The 16597-nt window shown below is 46.1% G+C and overlaps 2 protein-coding genes across 2 annotated transcripts; both read left to right on the top strand.

The window, feature by feature from the left end:
- The first annotated feature begins 243 nt into the window (after positions 1-243).
- Positions 244-3393, top strand: PGP (phosphoglycolate phosphatase). Its single transcript, XM_065411806.1, has 2 exons — positions 244-859; positions 2903-3393. Exons 1-2 carry the CDS (start codon positions 244-246, stop codon positions 3226-3228), a joined length of 942 nt encoding a protein of 313 aa, XP_065267878.1. The 3' UTR covers positions 3229-3393.
- A 5112-nt stretch (positions 3394-8505) lies between these two features.
- BRICD5 (BRICHOS domain containing 5) lies at positions 8506-16560 on the top strand. Its single transcript, XM_065411591.1, has 6 exons — positions 8506-8547; positions 10249-10380; positions 12543-12695; positions 13772-13879; positions 15348-15501; positions 16323-16560. The coding sequence occupies exons 1-6, from the start codon at positions 8506-8508 to the stop codon at positions 16415-16417; spliced, it is 684 nt and encodes a 227-aa protein (XP_065267663.1). The 3' UTR covers positions 16418-16560.
- The last annotated feature ends 37 nt before the right edge of the window (positions 16561-16597 follow it).

A 16597-nucleotide genomic window follows, 5' to 3' on the forward strand; every position in this document is an offset into this window, starting at 1 on the left:
GCGACATGACCAAGGTTATGGGGCCTGTCACCCATTGGACTACAGAGTGGGCGGGACTCCATGCCAGGTCCCCCAACGAACAACGGCGGGGGCGGGCCTCCCTTGGTAATTTGCCCAATGGGCAGAAGCGAGGGCGGAGCTCCGTGCCCGGCTACCCAATAGTCCGCGGCCTGGGCGGGGGCCTGCGCACAGCGCGCGCGCGCCGGCCGGCCCGCTGAGGTGAGAGGGTCACTCAGTCAGACCATGGCGGAGGGCTCGGCGCGGCGGTGCCTGCGGCTGGAGCCGGCCGCGGCCCGGGAGGTGCTGGGCGCGGCGGACACGCTGCTGTTCGACTGCGACGGGGTGCTGTGGCGGGGCGACGCGGCGGTGGCGGGCGCGCCGGCCGTGCTGAGCCGCCTGCAGGCCCGGGCCAAGCGCCTCTACTACGTGACCAACAACAGCAGCCGCACGCGAGACGCCTACGCCGAGAAGCTGCGGCGCCTGGGCTTCCCCCCGGCCGAGCCCCGCCAGGTCTTCGGCTCGGCCTACTGCGCCGCCCGCTACCTCAGCCAGGCCCTGCCGCCCGACGCCGCCGCCTACGTGCTGGGCAGCCCGGCCCTCAGCGCCGAGCTGCGGGCCGTCGGCGTCCCGCACCTGGGGCCCGGCCCCGCCGCCCTGCCCGGGCCCGGCCCCGCTGACTGGACCCGCGCGCCGCTGGATCCGTCCGTGCGCGCCGTGCTGGTGGGCTTCGACGAGCACTTCTGCTACGCCAAGCTGTGCCTGGCGCTGCGCTACCTGCTGCGGGGCGGCCCCGACTGCCTGCTGGTGGGCACCAACCGCGACCACCGCCTGCCGCTGGAGGGCGGCGCCGCCATCCCCGGTGCGTGGCTGCGTCGGCAGGCCTCCTGTCCCGCTCCTCGTGGGGGGGGGGGGGGCGATGTGTCCCCTCAGGCCGCTCCCGATGGAGGCGGGTCGGCCCTGGCCTCGGCCTGGAACATGGATTTTTGCGTGGGTGGTTGGGGCTTGAAATATCACCAAAAATATGTCCCCATTGTGAGTTTAGTGCCACGTCTGCAGCCCCTCAGCTGGCCAGTGCACTGGTACTTGGAGTCACAGCTGTCACGCAGCTCTGTGCCCCATCCACCATCCCCTTGGCCAGGTGATGTGCTGGCCCCCTTGGGTCACAGCTGTCACACAGCTCCATGCCTGTCTGCAGTCTCCTTGGGCAGGCAATGTTGTGGCCCCTGATGTCACACCTGTTACATTTCTGTGCCCCATCTGTAACCCCCTCGACCAGGCCATGTGCTGACGCTCAGAGCTGTCACACAGCTCTGTGGCACATCCAGCCTACTTCACTCCAACATTGGAATGAGAAAAGGGCCATTCAGTTATTCTCCATATTCTTCCCCTGGAAGACCCTTTGTGGGTCCTACTCTAGATGTCCCTTTGCCCTGGCATCAACTCCTTTGCTCTCCAGCCCACCCCCAAGTTGTAGTGAGTGAAAAGTGCTTTCCTGAACAACATGCATCCCTACTTCGCATTCTGTAGCTTCTTATTTAGTTTCTTCACCCTTCTCTCTTTGTTGCAAGAGGTATGGATGTGATGGCAGTACCTACAGCTTGTATGACTTTATGCTTCAATTGAATCTCCTCTGCTGTATTTTGTTAAAGAATGTGGGGGGACACCTATGCTGCTTGTATATGGGCCTCTCGATGCCAGTACAAGTTTTGGGGACAGGTGTCTTTCCTGGATACAGTCCACTGATTACAGCTATGTAGAAACCAGCACTCTGATGCTAGGTGGTTGGGGACCGCACTGGCTCCATGGTTCAGGGCTGCCCTGTTCCCTAGTGGAGCCTGGATCTGTTGGGGCCAGTGGTCCCTAGCAGCCTGATCTCTATGGTTGAACACACAGGTAGAATCTTTCCAATTCCAGTCAGAGCAAATGAGGCAATCTAAATCTGGAGTATTCTGGAATGTGAGAAGCTTGAGGGGTTTGACCCTGGCTGACTTGTGGCCTAAGTTCCCTCTAAGCTGCGTGGCTGCACAGCTGCCTATTAAGCCCCGCACAGGGGCTCCGGGCTGCGGGGAGAGGCGCCCCTCCCCGTTGGCCCCAGTGCAGGGGCTCTGGGCCGCGGCCAGGGGGAGAGGCGCCCCTCCCCGTTGGCCCCAGTGCAGGGGCTCTGAGCCGCAGCCGGGGGGAAGGGCTGGGGGGAGTCCTCTCTCCCCACCACAGCCCCAGGGCAGCCTGAACCCTTCATCCCCGGCCCCACCCCAGACCCTGCAACCCCAGCCAGAGCCCTCACGCACCCCTACCCCAGCCAGAGCCCTCACGCACCCCTGCCCCAGCCTCCCGCACTCCGAATCACTCGGCCCCACCCCCACCACATGAATTTTGTTATGTACACCAATATGAAGGTGATGTGTCACACATCACCTCCATATTGGTGCACATAACAAAATTTATTCCGCACGTGGATGTAAAAAATTTGAGGGAACACTGCCTGTGGCCCTCATTTCACCTGTTCAGTCACAGAACTGGATTTTCTAGAAAAACCTTTACTCTAAACCCTCTTCTGTTGCAGTAACGTGCAAGCACCCTACCTTTTGCAGTCGACTGGGGATCTGGTGGAATGCAGGCACAGCAGTGAGGTCTGCAGTCATTCTGCATGGCGTCGCTGGCGGGGTAGCTCAGCAACCTCCTCTTAATTATTGCAAATTAAAATATTTTATAAAATGAGAGGGAGGGGTTGGACTTCCCTACTCTGCCTTAATCTGCACCAGGCAAGCTGCCTCTTGCCCATTATTAGGTCTTTAATACTGTGGGGTTACACTTCTGAAATACCATGCAGTACAGCACTGGCTCATCTGGGTACCACAAGTCCTGTCCTATATTTCACTTAGTTTTTCTCTTCTGCCTTTAGGGACTGGCTGTCTTGTGAAAGCAGTGGAGATGGCAGCAGAACGTGAGGCGTTCATCATAGGCAAGCCCAGCCAATACATTTTCGAGTGCTTGGCAAGTGAGTTCAAGATCGATCCTGCTCGTACCATCATGGTGGGAGATCGACTGGACACAGACATCCTTATGGGCAATAACTGCGGCCTCACCACCCTCTTGACTCTCACTGGAGTCACTACTCTGGAAGAAGTCAAAGGTCACCAGGAGAGTGACTGCCCTTCCAGGAAAAGCCTGGTTCCTGATTACTATGTTGATAGCATAGCTGACCTTCTTCCTGCACTTGAGGATTAAAATAGCAAAAACCTCTCCAACTCCCGGAAAGGTACCCACGTTAGTGAAGGGCAGTAGCTAATATCACCACTCATTACTTTAATACACACACAGTGTGACACCACTTGCAATTGCAAACGGTTAGCTTTTAACCTTCAGTTTGAGTCCTACGATAATTTTGTTTACAAATCTTGTTTTTAAAATGCACTTTGAAATGAAGAGGGCATTATAGTGTAACCCAGTCTTCTTGTGGTTTTTAAAGCCAACAAGTACATCAAAATGTTTGCAATATGAGGTGTCAGGGTATTGTTTTGCTGGACTGGGTTAAGGAAAATAGAATAGACTTAAAAAAACAAACCAACCTTGCGGTATGTTTTGATGGACAAACCGTAGCTCAGACTTGATTATTCAGGGAATTAACTCTTTGGTATAGCTGTCTAATGGCTCTCTTCTCCTATGCTTGCACAGGCTGGCTCAGTTAGAATTTGGTCCCATGCTGGATTCTTGATGCTTACTCAGGTCCTGTTCTAGATGTGCAGCCTATTGCAGGTGTAACTTCAAGGGAGAGCAATTCAAATATCTGTCCTGTATTTGATCATATGAATTGCAGTTGTGATACAAACTGGACCGGTTCTACATGCAAAGTATATTAATGGTATCTTCTGTATGTTGTATTTGTCCAAATATTGGATGTATATGTAAAGTATGTGTGGTATATAAAGTAATTACCCTGACTGACACTAAATATATATCAGAAATGTATTTAAAGTATACATTAAACATAATATATTGAGAATTTATCTTGTTTCCCAAAAGGAAGGATATGAGGAATGTTCTTCACTCTTTATTAAGGATTAATTTTTAAAGGCACTTGCATACTAATGAGATAATGCAGTAAGTGTAATCACACAGAACTGTCCTACATTAATACCATTTGCAAGAAAGAATTACATCAACTGGTACTTAAAAAAAGTCAGTTGTGATCATCCTTAGAACTCCCCAGTCCCTCAATATCAAAACAAATGTTTGCCTGGGCTTCAGCTGTGTAAACTCTAAATCTGCTCCTCCTTTGAGGAATCTGTATAGTACACGGTGTGTATATATATATTACTCCCTGGGCTTATTTTGTGTGGAATAGTGGTTAAGTACTGGAACAGCATGGTGCTTCCTTTACATTTCTGATGTTAATACCTTCCTTGCAGAGCTAGTGTGAGGGCCTGACACCAGCTACTTGCCTAGGTAAGAATGAATGCTCAGGTTATTTTGCTTCGCAACTTTAAAATAGGCCTCCAGATAGCTTTTGTTCTTGCTGCACTAACCTCCACAATGAATATTTTTAGCTTTTGTGTTTAAAAAATAACTCAAGTAATCAGATATGCAAATTGCGTGTTCCGTTATTCCACAGAAGTTCTATTGGTAATTGAAGGAGAGTCTGTGTTTTAATTTCTCTCTCATTGTTCAGTTTGAACAAGTCTGGCAGTGTATATTAGTTCCATTTCCTCGTACTTAAACACTTGAAACATGTAAATGTATCATCTTGTTCATACAGCAATAATTGTGCAGTTCATAATATCTTTCAGTGTTACCAGGATATGAGCTGTAAAAACCCTTACAAAAGGCTAGTTATAAATTAATGTCAGCATTCATCTGTAACTCTGGAAGTGTGGAAGAGGCATTAGTCATATCTCTACCCTCTATTATGTCTCCTTTGTAAGCCTCAAAAGGCTTCTAGCTGAAATGCCTGTGTCATGTAGAATTTGTTCTTGACACTAGTTAATGTAGTGGGACATAGTGGGTTTATTGCAGTTAGGGAAGACTTCAGATACAATATGTTCTTTGATTTATTTTCGAGACTTGTACTTATCAAATTCTATAGAGATTCAGGAAAATGTTAAGTAAAGGAGTAAATATCAGTGTCATATTAAACCATGTAACAGCTGCACATTATCCCTGTTGAGAACTACACCTATACAATGGCACCATTACCTCTATTCATTCTGTCTTTCCCCAAGTATTGTGGAACTGTATTGGTGAAAGCATTTATTATGCTTAAAGAGTCTCCATATAAATTTTGTTGGAGTTGTCAATACTATACTTGAATTTACATTAAACTTACAAACCTGTTTTTCCTCTGGCTTTTCTCATTGTTTCTGTGGTCTGTTCTGTGTTTACATGTAATGTTACAACAACATGAAATATTGCATCTAAAGCGGTGAAATACATATGCAGTTATATTGCTAACTCTATTTTTTAGAACTAATATTCTCTCAATCTTATTCTCCATTTTCAATACCTAGATCCAGCAATGAGTGTGTTGTAGAAGCCTCTGACCTGGGTAGCATTTTCACATTCTTGCATTTTCAAACAAAATATCTTGCTAAGCAGGTTCCTGCCCCTTTTTGTTCAGATAAATTAGAATAGTTTGTGAAAGTTTTCACTTGACTTTTCTATCTCTGAGAGCATATATTTGGTATAAACTTGTTTGAAAGAAGGGTAGAGTGAAAGTGTTACAATGTTGGTCAGTAGTTACTCTTGCAGAACTAACCAGTGTGGTTAAATTGCATCACTGCCTACTCTTTCTTCATCAGAGCTGAAGCTACTTCCTTTAAGGAACATGTTATTGTGCCACGGTATTTCACAATGCCAGCATGTGCTGAAGAGTTATTTCCTCTTCCTACTTTTAAAACTTGAAAGGAATGAGAAAAGTGGCCAGGTAACTCTCTGGCTGTAGCAGAACGTAGGCATGCTTTCTTAATTATGTGTCACTCGAGCACTTTGTATCCTTGATTTCTAGTACATTAACTTCACGCTGTCTTCTCTGAATTTTCAAGCCATACAGAAGTAACAATAGAATGAGAAGAAGCACAACTCTCTCCACTGTCAGTTTCCCTTTTTCTATCTTTCTAACAAACTAGTGGGTCCTAGATAACAAGGGTGAAGCCCTCTTTGCTCCCCTGCACAATCAAACATTGAGAAGCAATGTGGGAGGCAGGCCAGGTGCTTCAAAAGAAATGAAAAACCCAATGACCAGCCATCTTGGACTTGCTCCTGCAGTAAGACTTAGCCTTATCCCAAACTTGTTATGAAAATTCAAGACAGCCTGCTCAGGGTTGTTAGGAGTACAAGGAAACTGCTGCATTACTCTTCTAGATCTCTGGGTAAACTGGTGGTTGTATGACGTACAAAAGTCTTACTTGTGTAAGATCTGCTTTAAAGAGGTCCTCTATAGGGCCATGATGAAGCCCATAGCATTTATTATAATAGAGGTTGGGCTTGATGTGGCCACATTTCTGAGCTCTAGCTATCCCTACAGGGATACACAATACCTAGTATCAGTCAACTTATAAAACTGACATCCAATAGGAAAAGCTGTATACCTAGGGGTAGGCAACCTATGGCACGCGTGCCGAAGGCGGCACGTGAGCTGATTTTCAGTGGCACTCACACTGCCCAGGTCCTGGCCACCGGTCCGGGGGGCTCTGCATTTTAATTTAATTTTAAATGAAGCTTCTTAAACATTTTAAAAACCTTATTTACTTTACATACAACAATAGTTTAGTTATATATTATAGACTTATAGAAAGAGACCTAAAAACGTTACAATGTATTACTGGCACGCGAAACCTTAAATTAGAGTGAATAAATGAAGACTCGGCACACCACTTCTGAAAGGTTGCCTACCCCTGTACTAGAACATACGGATCCTGTCGTCTTTGGCTGCCAGGGAGGCTGATTGGTAGTGGTGGTAGCTTTGCAATGCAGGTACCTCTTCACTGGGAACTGGACTAAGCTCATTAAAGTAGCTGAGATACATAGCTGGAGCCTGGGGCAAATCTGTACTGCGATGACCTGTGCTGCATCAGTCTCTGGGTGAATAAAAATCAATGTAAATAATGATTTTTTGAAATAATTTTTTTAAAATCTATTTAAAATTAAATTTGAAATTAACCTATGTTGAGGCCTAAACTTACGATAGTCTGTTAAAACTATTTAAATTAAATACACAAATAATATTTAGCTGTACTTATTTGCTGCCAATTTTAAAGAGTCAAATCACTGAACTGCTGGAAGTCACTGGCTAAGCACCTGGAACCAGAGTTCGTTAACGTGCTAAATCAACTTCTGACACCCATAGCCTCTTCTGCAGGTGCAGAGAGAATGTTTTCTTCATTTCAATTTATTCAACTAGTTCAGGTCAATGACTTAGATCATTCATAGTTATAAACCAATTGGCAGTTTAAAAAGCTTGTTTTTCTCTTCCAATCTATGGGGAAAAAACTAAATATGAGAGGATGAGATCTACTAGATCTAAAATCTTGAAGGGTGTGATGACCAGAAACCATCAGTTCAATTCACTAATTACAGATACTTCTTTTGCACTTAAAACTGATTTATTAAATAATGTTTTGATCAACATTTTTCTTCTGGATCCAGCACATTTAAGGTAGTTTTATTAATTTTTTTGAAAAATGCTGTTTTGTCCTTTTAAATGGAATTTGAATATTCATACAAACCACTAGAAAGAAATTATTCATAATCTAACTTCTTAAATGTAAACATTAAGAATCTGAATAAATGTACCTTAAGCTGTATAATATCTTAAAGGTGGATAGATCTATTGTATTCTTTTGGTTAGCAAAAAGAAGCAGCAGTTTGGTGTAAAAGCTATATTTAGTTGCAAATCAACTTGTTTCAAGGATTACCAACCAATGAGAATCAACCTTTCCTTAGGAAAAGAACTAAAAAGTACAAATGCAAAACATGCTTGAAATAGCTTTGATTTAAATCAATTCATCCTGATCAGACCTAGAGATAAACAGTTTGACTTCAGCCTCCCAGAGCTATCTGACCAGCATTACATTCACTTTGAAATGTAAAAGTAATTAGATAACAAGGGCAAATGGCTGCTCTCCCCTATTCATTTTCATTTTCCCCTAATAAATAAGACTTGGCAGTTGCCATAAGTGTGGCTGGATAACACAGAAGGCCCTGCACAAAGCCCGTGATTGTGTTCCAACTGAATACCTTCAGCTGAATCACAAGGGGAGGCAGGAAGCGCATCTTTACGCCAATGACAGTATCTCTCCACAGTATCTGTTTTTCCCCCATTTACTGGATCTAAAGTTTCAGCCTCCACGTGGGTTTCTCTGAGCTGAGAGGCTGGGGTAGGGATTCTGTTTGGCTGTGATGGACACATTCTTCATTTCCAGCTGCATTCAGAGGGTTCTGATCATGCACAATCTGTACATTATCAGGAGACGGAGCCGCAGGAGCAAGGGCTGCGTCTAGACTGGAAGGATGGAGGCGGAAAGGAGCAGTGCTGGCAACGCCACCTCTGCAGTAAGTATCCCTTCTGTCAGGGCACAGCCTGCAGCACCCAGACCAGGGACCCCAGGACCAGTTGCCTCCCCACAGTCCTTAGTTCTGTGTTTTCACAGGTTGTTGGAATGGGGGTTACCAGACTTTCCAAGGTGCTGAGCACCTGCCGCTCTCACAGACTAACGTGATATTTGTGAGTGCTCAGCATTTCCAAAATGCCTATCTCACTAACTCAACTAGTTGGACTAAAATCTTAGCTCCTGTAAACCTGTTGGAATTATATCATCTGCGGGTTTGTTGCAGATGCCCCTCTGTACATAGCATCTGAAGAAGTGAGGTTCTTTACCCACAAAAGCTTATGCCCAAATAAATCTGTTCGTCTTTAAGGTGCCACCGGACTCCTTGTTGTTTTTGTGGATACAGACTAACACGGCTACCCCCCGATACTTGATGAGATGAACTAGGATCCAGGGACATGCTTGAAGTGAAATCAAATGAGTGATACCAATCCATCATAAAATGCATATTGCAAGTCAGTTGGAATGTGCAGAGTTAGAGGAAAGAGCGCTGTGAAAAATAGAACTTCATTAGACCTTCATTATACGAGGTTTCCCTTGTCCATGTGTCTGTGTAAAGCTGCCCCTGCAATCCAGGGAAATTTCACTTGCTATTGAAAATCTCATATCAATAACTCTTGTACAAATTTATATTCAAACAGGCTTTTGAATTTAAGTATCTTTTCTATTACATCCTGTGGGTGATTTAACATTTAATGCATTTTGCTAGAATATACAGTAGATCATCAACTGTAAAGTATGTGTTTAAAAATATACATTCTAACAACTTGATGAACTTTTAAAAGTTCATTTACTGTTTGATTCTAACAGATCTACTTGCCTGAAATTATTTGATTTATCCCTGTGCTTCAGAGCCTGAGAAACAGGTTATTTTTTTAATAAATCTGCATTCTTCTATTGTATTTTCTTGGTGTAACGTGCTTTGTTTACAATCTATGATGAAATTACTACCAAAGTATTTCAAACACAAGCATAAAAGTGAGACTGAACCTTTTCCATGTAGTAATGAAAATGCTCTGTGTATCAAAACGTACTGTGGAAACATTAGAAATACCCATCTGACTTTGTTTGTTAAGATTTTTTTGCTTTAAGTAAAAACTGTCCCAGAAAAATAAAATATAAGCAACTATCTTTTGTGAAAGAGAGGCAATGGCCAATCGGTGCAGTGTACAGGGAATTTCTAAACAAAACAAAACAATGGCATTTAATACTAAAATGTTTTTCTTCTAAATCTTCCCCATGGTAAAAAAGTAAGATAGCAGCCTTTCCACTCAGGAAGCCTGGTCGGTTCAAATAACTGTACAAACATTTTAAGGGCTTCCTATCTACATGGGGAAATTACTGACAGAACTATAATGGTATAATTATACCAGTATGGCTATGTTGGTATAATGTCCCATGTAGACACGCTCTATTCCAGAATAAAAGTAACTCTGTTCCAGTATCATTACTCTGCTTTGGAAGTTCTGCTGGCCAGTTTCTCCCATATAGACAAGCCCTAACACTTTGCCTTTAATCCACAGCGTTGCCCATCCAGCACCTTTCATGAGCAATACTTCACTTCTGCAACTTAAACGAATAAATGACGCTGGGATGTTTAACTCCATTTGCTTTCTTATTTATTGATCTGTGTCTTGGCTCCTAGGAGAGAAGACCCCTGGCAAAATCTAAAACTCCTTCCAGGATACTTTGGGTCATCTTGTCTGGAATCTTGTTTTTCGCCATTGTCAGCATCAGTGTGGTGGTAATTTTCAGCTTTACCCATAGGACTACCAAGGTAAGGAATTAATTCATTATGGTTCCAGATACAAAGTTCAATTTCCTTTGGGAATATATTGAAGTTGATCTGGCAGGGGGGGAGAAGAAACCTTCCACAATTTTTTTTTCTTCCTCTTTTTACAAAAGATCAAATACAACAAATATACAGTTACTTATAAATATCCAGGAAGTTTTGCCAGTTGCTTGAGCTCATGTTGTCAAATTCTGCCCTCAATTACACTTGGAGTCAGTAGGATTACACAGGTCAGAATTTTGTCCAAAGAATGCCTTTTACCTTGGTGAGAGCAGACATCCAATTTTTCTTAACTGTTCCTGATATTTTAATCTCTCATACTAAATGCTGCCTCCCAGCAATAACAACATAACTCTCTGTAATCCCAGTGAGAGTCTGGATGGAGGGGAATACATTTTTTCTTTCTTTTCAATAATCTGACAGACAAAAGATCAAGGGTAAAAAAAAAAAAAAGAAAAATATTGATGTTTGCTCCTAGTTAAGAAATCAAATAAAAACAAGTGTGGCCAATTTCACCCTGGTCAGGACCAGATTAAGGAACCAGCACCGGAGGCCTGTGCCGAGAGCCCATCTTTTGGATTCATGTGACTACATCAGAATCTGTTTTCTTTTTGTTCTTTTCTTTCTTTGTTTTTTTTTTTTTAAAAAGTACATTTCGAGCCCTTTATGGTTACTAATAAGTGTTTGAAAACATAATCCAAGCGTGACTATCCCAAGTCATGCGTGCTTGAGTCTGCAGAGAGCCTAAAAAAAACCAACTCTCAGAGGTATGTACTGTCCCACTCAGCTCAGGGAGGTGTTAACTCTAAGACCCTTTGCTCTGGAGGCCTCCCCAGCTAAGGTTTCCTTGTGTGACAGAAGAGTGCAACAGCCCCTCCCACCTGAGCAGATGCACCCCAGCTAATGGGTTTAAGTAATAGGGAATGCTTGCTGCCCCACTCTGGGAGAGAGCAAAGCTCTTGCTGTTGCTCCTGGGAAGGAAAAAAGGGTCCCGTGCCATGGCCCTTGCCTCTCTGGGAGGAGGTGGGGCTGTGGCTATGGGGGTGGAGCATGTCCTTGTTCCGAGGGCACTGATTTGTCTTCTCTGCCCTTGCCCCTCATGAAACTCTGCTGCAGTCAATGAGCTGAGATCAGGGATTAATCTGCCCCATTGTCCCTTTTAAGGTGACCTGCCAATAGCAGCCCTTAATAAATGCATTTCAGAAGCCACAGTATCACAGTAGTGTCCAAGTGGGGGGGGGGGGGGGGTGTTTCAAGACTGATGCACACAGCCTGGTGTGCTATTTACATCTGGGGAGAACTCGTCTGCCGGGGACGGTTACATCAAAGGAGTCTCGCTATCCCATTTGTTAATAAAGGCAGTAGGTGCTTGTTCTCTTCTAAGCAGATTACATGTGTGATTACAACTTCCTGCCACTAGGAGAGCCATAGAGGGTCTGTGCACCCACACAGCGAGCAGTGCTGGTGGGGAACAGGTGAGCAGTGAGGCACCTCCCTTCGGCATCCTCCATTTGACGGAGCTCCTTGGGAGCCTCGCTGGGATCCAGCGCTTCCCCTCTGCCAGCGAATACGCTGCCCTCCATTAGGGTGAATATCTGCATGGGTGCAAGGGGCAGCCCTGGTGTAACTATCCCCTGCATTGTCTGTCGTGGAGCTGGCCTGGCCTATGTTATGCTGCTGCTCCTTGCTCCCGCACTGGCTCCATATTTGCTTCCAGCTGCAATTCAGGCCCCATATGGTTGGGGCCCCCTGCCGGAGACCAGCTCTCGCCCACCCCAGATAGCGCCCAGCACATGTGCTCATGCTCACATGCCCTCGGTTTGAATGGCTGGTGGAGGGCCTTTTCTCTGGAATCTGCTTGCCCCATTGCTCTGACCGAGTCTGCATTTAGCTCTGTTCATTGTTAAATAGCTCAGACTAAGAACATGTGGAAGCAAAGGTCCTGGGAGGTTAGTCTCCTAATGAGCGAAAAGTACGGCCACGTTCCCCGAAGCAAGTGGCTGAGAATGATTAGAGAGGAAAGCGGTCCTCCCTTGGGCCAACTGATCCCCACACAGGCTCTGTAGCTGCAATCCCAACCCGTCACTCCTTGGGGCTGGGAGCGCAGCCTCTGCTCTCATTGTGTGTGTGTGTGTGTGTGTGCTCAGCCTGTTTTGCAGATTGTGCGGCTAACGTTTCAGAATCACCAGGGCTCCCAGACGAATCAGTCGGCCTTTGTTGACAAGTCCAAGAATACTGTTACTTATCATGTAACTTCGCCAACTAACCACACAACGGTGGTCTTGTTCGACAGCAAGAATGTGAGTGCAGCAGAGCAGGAGGGCTTTGCTTGGTGTTACCATCTCTTTGAGTGAAATGGGGGACTTTGCAATTATAAGAGTAAACGTCTCAGAGAAAAGTTTCAACTAAAGTATGCCTGATCGTTGTTGGTTTGAGAGCTAGGTGCAGACAAGGGGGTGGTGATCAGCTGTTTTTTCTAACTCTCCTTTTCAGAGGCTTCAGGGAGGCAGGTATTGGCCCTTCATCCAGGCGGCCTGAGGCAGTAATACATACTGTTTAGAGCACTGACTCTGGGATGCCCCGTTCCTCCCTGCACATCAGCTGCTTTTACACAAATCCTAGAGCTGAGGTGGCTTTGGAGCTGGCTGCTGTGCTGTACTGGAAAGCCATGCAGTGCGCACTCCCACCTAAACCGCAGCTCGAGTTCCAAGACTCTGTCCAAGATGGGGAGCTGTCTCATGTCATTATAATGACCCCCGTTTTATCCCCTATCTTCCCTGCATTGCTGACCATGCAACAGGGAAAGGACTCTGCAGCATGTCCTTGAGTGATGGAGACAAAGCGGTCTGCGTAGGGGACCAGGACTTTGGAACTCATGAGTTCTAATTCCAGCTTACGCAGACTCCCATTCACAATCCCAGGGACCCCACCTCCATTCCTGTTCATCATTGCCCAGTCCCACCTCCCTTCCCAGCGGTGATCACATGGCACCCCTATGGCAACTGCAGCGATTAATTGCTTGCAAAAGTATCAAAGCCCATTTAGTACTTTCCTTTCTTCTAATGCAATTTAGCAGGTGAAAGGAGGACAGCTAGCTCTCTACAGGCAGCTTCCAAGTGCTCCTTGGACCACAGTTGGAGAGCTACTGTTGTCTATACCACTGGTGAGCCACAGTCAGTGTCTAATAAATCTCCCCCCGCCCCATTTCCAGGGCTATGTTCATTCCTGTCGAAAGGCAGCCACTCGGGCGGCTGCTTTGCAGAACAATGCAGGACACAGGGAAGACTTTCTATTAAGTGTTAGCTGTAGATAAGCACTGCGTACATACGTGCTGTGTCAATGAAACATACGCTGTTCTGTGTTGTGTTTTGCACAGGGCTATGTCTGCTATAAACCCGCAGATCAAAATGCATGTTACCTGCGGAAGATGGACGATTGGGAGCTTGAGAACGTGCAGATATCTTTCAATCTATCTGAGCACAGGGTGAGCAGTTACATGATTCCTGCATAGGGGTAGCTGAACCGCTGGGGGAGGAACGGACACCAGCTTCCGAAAGGCTCTCTAGAATCTTGTTAAAACCCCATTGCTGGGTGGATTTGTTTTCCTAGTGAACGTTTTTATACGTTGAACCAAGGTGATGCAAGTGAAGCTAAACAGAACCACTAGCTCTTCCAGCTGTAAAGGAACTTTTTGGCATTTCTCCTTCAGAGAATAGTGCTGCTCGATTCTGCCTTGCACCGGTAGCCAGGTTGGATTGTGACAGAACAGTTCAAATGACACTGGGAGGAAGTGGGCGACTGAGTTTATAGCGATTTAATATTTTTTGTACAAAACATAAGGAGGGGGGTGGAAGGGCAAGACAGTGGTGTGCCGTGGGATGTGAATAACTGGACTTTAACAAACCCCAGTCCCACTGTACTGGCTTGGCAGATTCTGTTACCTGCTAATAATAATTCTGAGGACGAAGACACAAAGGTGGTTTTGTTAGCAAATCAACAGTGAAATAAGTTTTGAGTAATGATGTATAACAACCCTCTGAACAAAATGTTAATGGATTTAATAGAGGGGAAAGCCAGATTCTGTTTCAAGAAGACAGAGGGCCCTATTTTTTGAATGTCAGAAAACAGATGCCAGGCTGCGCTGGATTTCCTTACTGCCTTGCTCATGGGGGCTGCTTAACGCAGACTCGTCCTTTGCTTTCCTCCCCCCACTCCCTCGCTGGATAATACGGACCATTTAGAATAAACGAACAGAGGAATGAGAGACCCCTGAGACCATCAACAAAATGCACCCAGGAAAGAGAACCCTTCAGCAGAAGCCCTCTTCTGGCTTCAAGGCCTCTGCAGGATTGTGAAATGAAACTAAAGAAAGAGTGACAGCCCCCGAGGCAGCACATCTGGTGGTCACAGCAGGCAAACAGCAGTCTGTCTTGGGTTTAGTCCTGACTCTCCCAGTCACTCAGTGTGGGGCCTCAAGGTCTCATCTGGATACTCTGGTGAGGGAGAGAGTCTCACCTGTGTGTGTGTGTCAGGTTCCCCATCTGTAAGTAGGGATAGTGTGAGACTTCATTATTGTCTGGGAGGCACTGGCAGATCCTTGGGTGGAAGGCCAAGGGACATTCTCATGTGGTCTTTGCTGTTAGTTTTAAAGTGACTCTTTCCCACAGGAGGCCTCAGAGTCAATGTGGGAGACCAACATCCAAGCTCCCCTCCCCTGAGGTAGCGTCCTGGGAGGAGGGCAAGCCTCTTCCTGGGAAAACCCCTCCTGCCCCTCTCAGAAGGGTTCCACCCATCGCTCATCCTGTCCTTTCTAGCCAGAAGGAAGGTCCCTGTGAGAGGGGAGAGTCCATAGAGAGGTCTCTGCTTGCCACTAGGTTAGGGATTGCTCTTAGAGGGTCTCTGAAATGACACTTTCTTTCCTGTGCTAAGCCATGCTGTGATATTCCTTTCAGGTCAATCAGCTGCTGCTTCAGAATAATCAAACCAAGTACTACAGAGAGTTCCTGGGGATCCTGCCGGGGAGACAAGCAAATGCCGGAAGCTTGGGGGAAGCCATCCAAACCCTGTGTGAGCAGACTTCCATCTACTGGGTCAGGAAAGGGGATGGTAAGTTAGAGGAACTGCCCTTCAAAGGAGGGGAGCAGTCATTGCTTCTGAAGTGAGGATCATGGAATCAGCTGGGAACCTGGGGAAATTATGGGCAAAGTGGGGTTCAGATATGTCATATGTGGAGATAAGAGATACTGTGAGTGACATGAGTGCAGGTTATCACTGCTGCTGGCTTGACAGCCCTGGCATGTGAAATGGCCTCTGCCTCCCCAGACAGACATAGGGCTGTGCTAGTGCAAACTTCCCCATCCTAGCATGATAATGAGCATTAACTCTGCTGAGCTCAATTTCCAGGACCATTTGATATTGGCCACTTTGCTCAGACTTTTAACAAGGGGGCCAGCTGTGATGGCTTCTATAACATGGACAAGGGACTGTCCTAAGATCCAACTACTCCTACCTCTCTAGTCACTGCACGGCTGTTAGATGCTAACGACTTCCAGCCACATCAAGCTGGCTTGGTATTGAACTAGTGAGGAAAGGCTGCATCCCATTTCCCCTGGCTTGAGCCACTCCGCATGCCCCAGGTGGAGGAGTGGAATAAAAATAAATAATGACCATCCCAAGGAGCCACTGCACCACCTCACTGGCTTTGGCAGTTCAATAGTCACCATCTCTTCTCCGCCCTCGAAAGTGATCCATAGAAGAGCTTGTTCTGTTTTAACTGAGCTCTTCGAGGACAGAGAGCTAGGAAGACGGTTACCACAGGTTTCCCATGTTTCATTCTCCAGAGGGGCAGCATTCCTACACGGGAAGGACTGCGACAGGCCAAGCTCTTCTTTCTGTGCATTTTCTCTCTCTCTCTTTTTTTTTTTCAGGCCCTGGGAAGAAGCGGCTCATTTACCTATGCATTGACATCTGTTTTCCAAGCAACGTTTGCTTGTCTGTCTGCTTTTATTACCTTCCTGATTAAGCCCTGCTCCAAGGGGACTGATTCCCCCCCCACACACACACACTTCTCTTTGTACTTGAATTTAAATCCTGAAAAGCCTCTGACTTAAATAAGTTAATGTCTAAGTTATTCAGATAACTACCATATGAAAGGCTCCAACCCTGATTTCATGATGCAATTTCAGAGGTTGGGAAAGCGCCA

Source organism: Emys orbicularis, chromosome 10 (assembly GCF_028017835.1).
Source record: "Emys orbicularis isolate rEmyOrb1 chromosome 10, rEmyOrb1.hap1, whole genome shotgun sequence".
NCBI lineage: Eukaryota > Metazoa > Chordata > Testudines > Emydidae > Emys > Emys orbicularis.

Coding starts and splice junctions, on each gene's coding strand:
- PGP (XM_065411806.1), top strand. CDS start 244: ATGGCGGAGGGCTCGGCGCGGCGGTGCCTGCGGCTGGAGCCGGCCGCG. Junction 860..2,902: donor GGGCGGCGCCGCCATCCCCG/GTGCGTGGCTGC, acceptor TTCTGCCTTTAG/GGACTGGCTGTCTTGTGAAA.
- BRICD5 (XM_065411591.1), top strand. CDS start 8,506: ATGGAGGCGGAAAGGAGCAGTGCTGGCAACGCCACCTCTGCA. Junction 8,548..10,248: donor CTGGCAACGCCACCTCTGCA/GTAAGTATCCCT, acceptor CTTGGCTCCTAG/GAGAGAAGACCCCTGGCAAA. Junction 12,696..13,771: donor TCTTGTTCGACAGCAAGAAT/GTGAGTGCAGCA, acceptor TGTTTTGCACAG/GGCTATGTCTGCTATAAACC.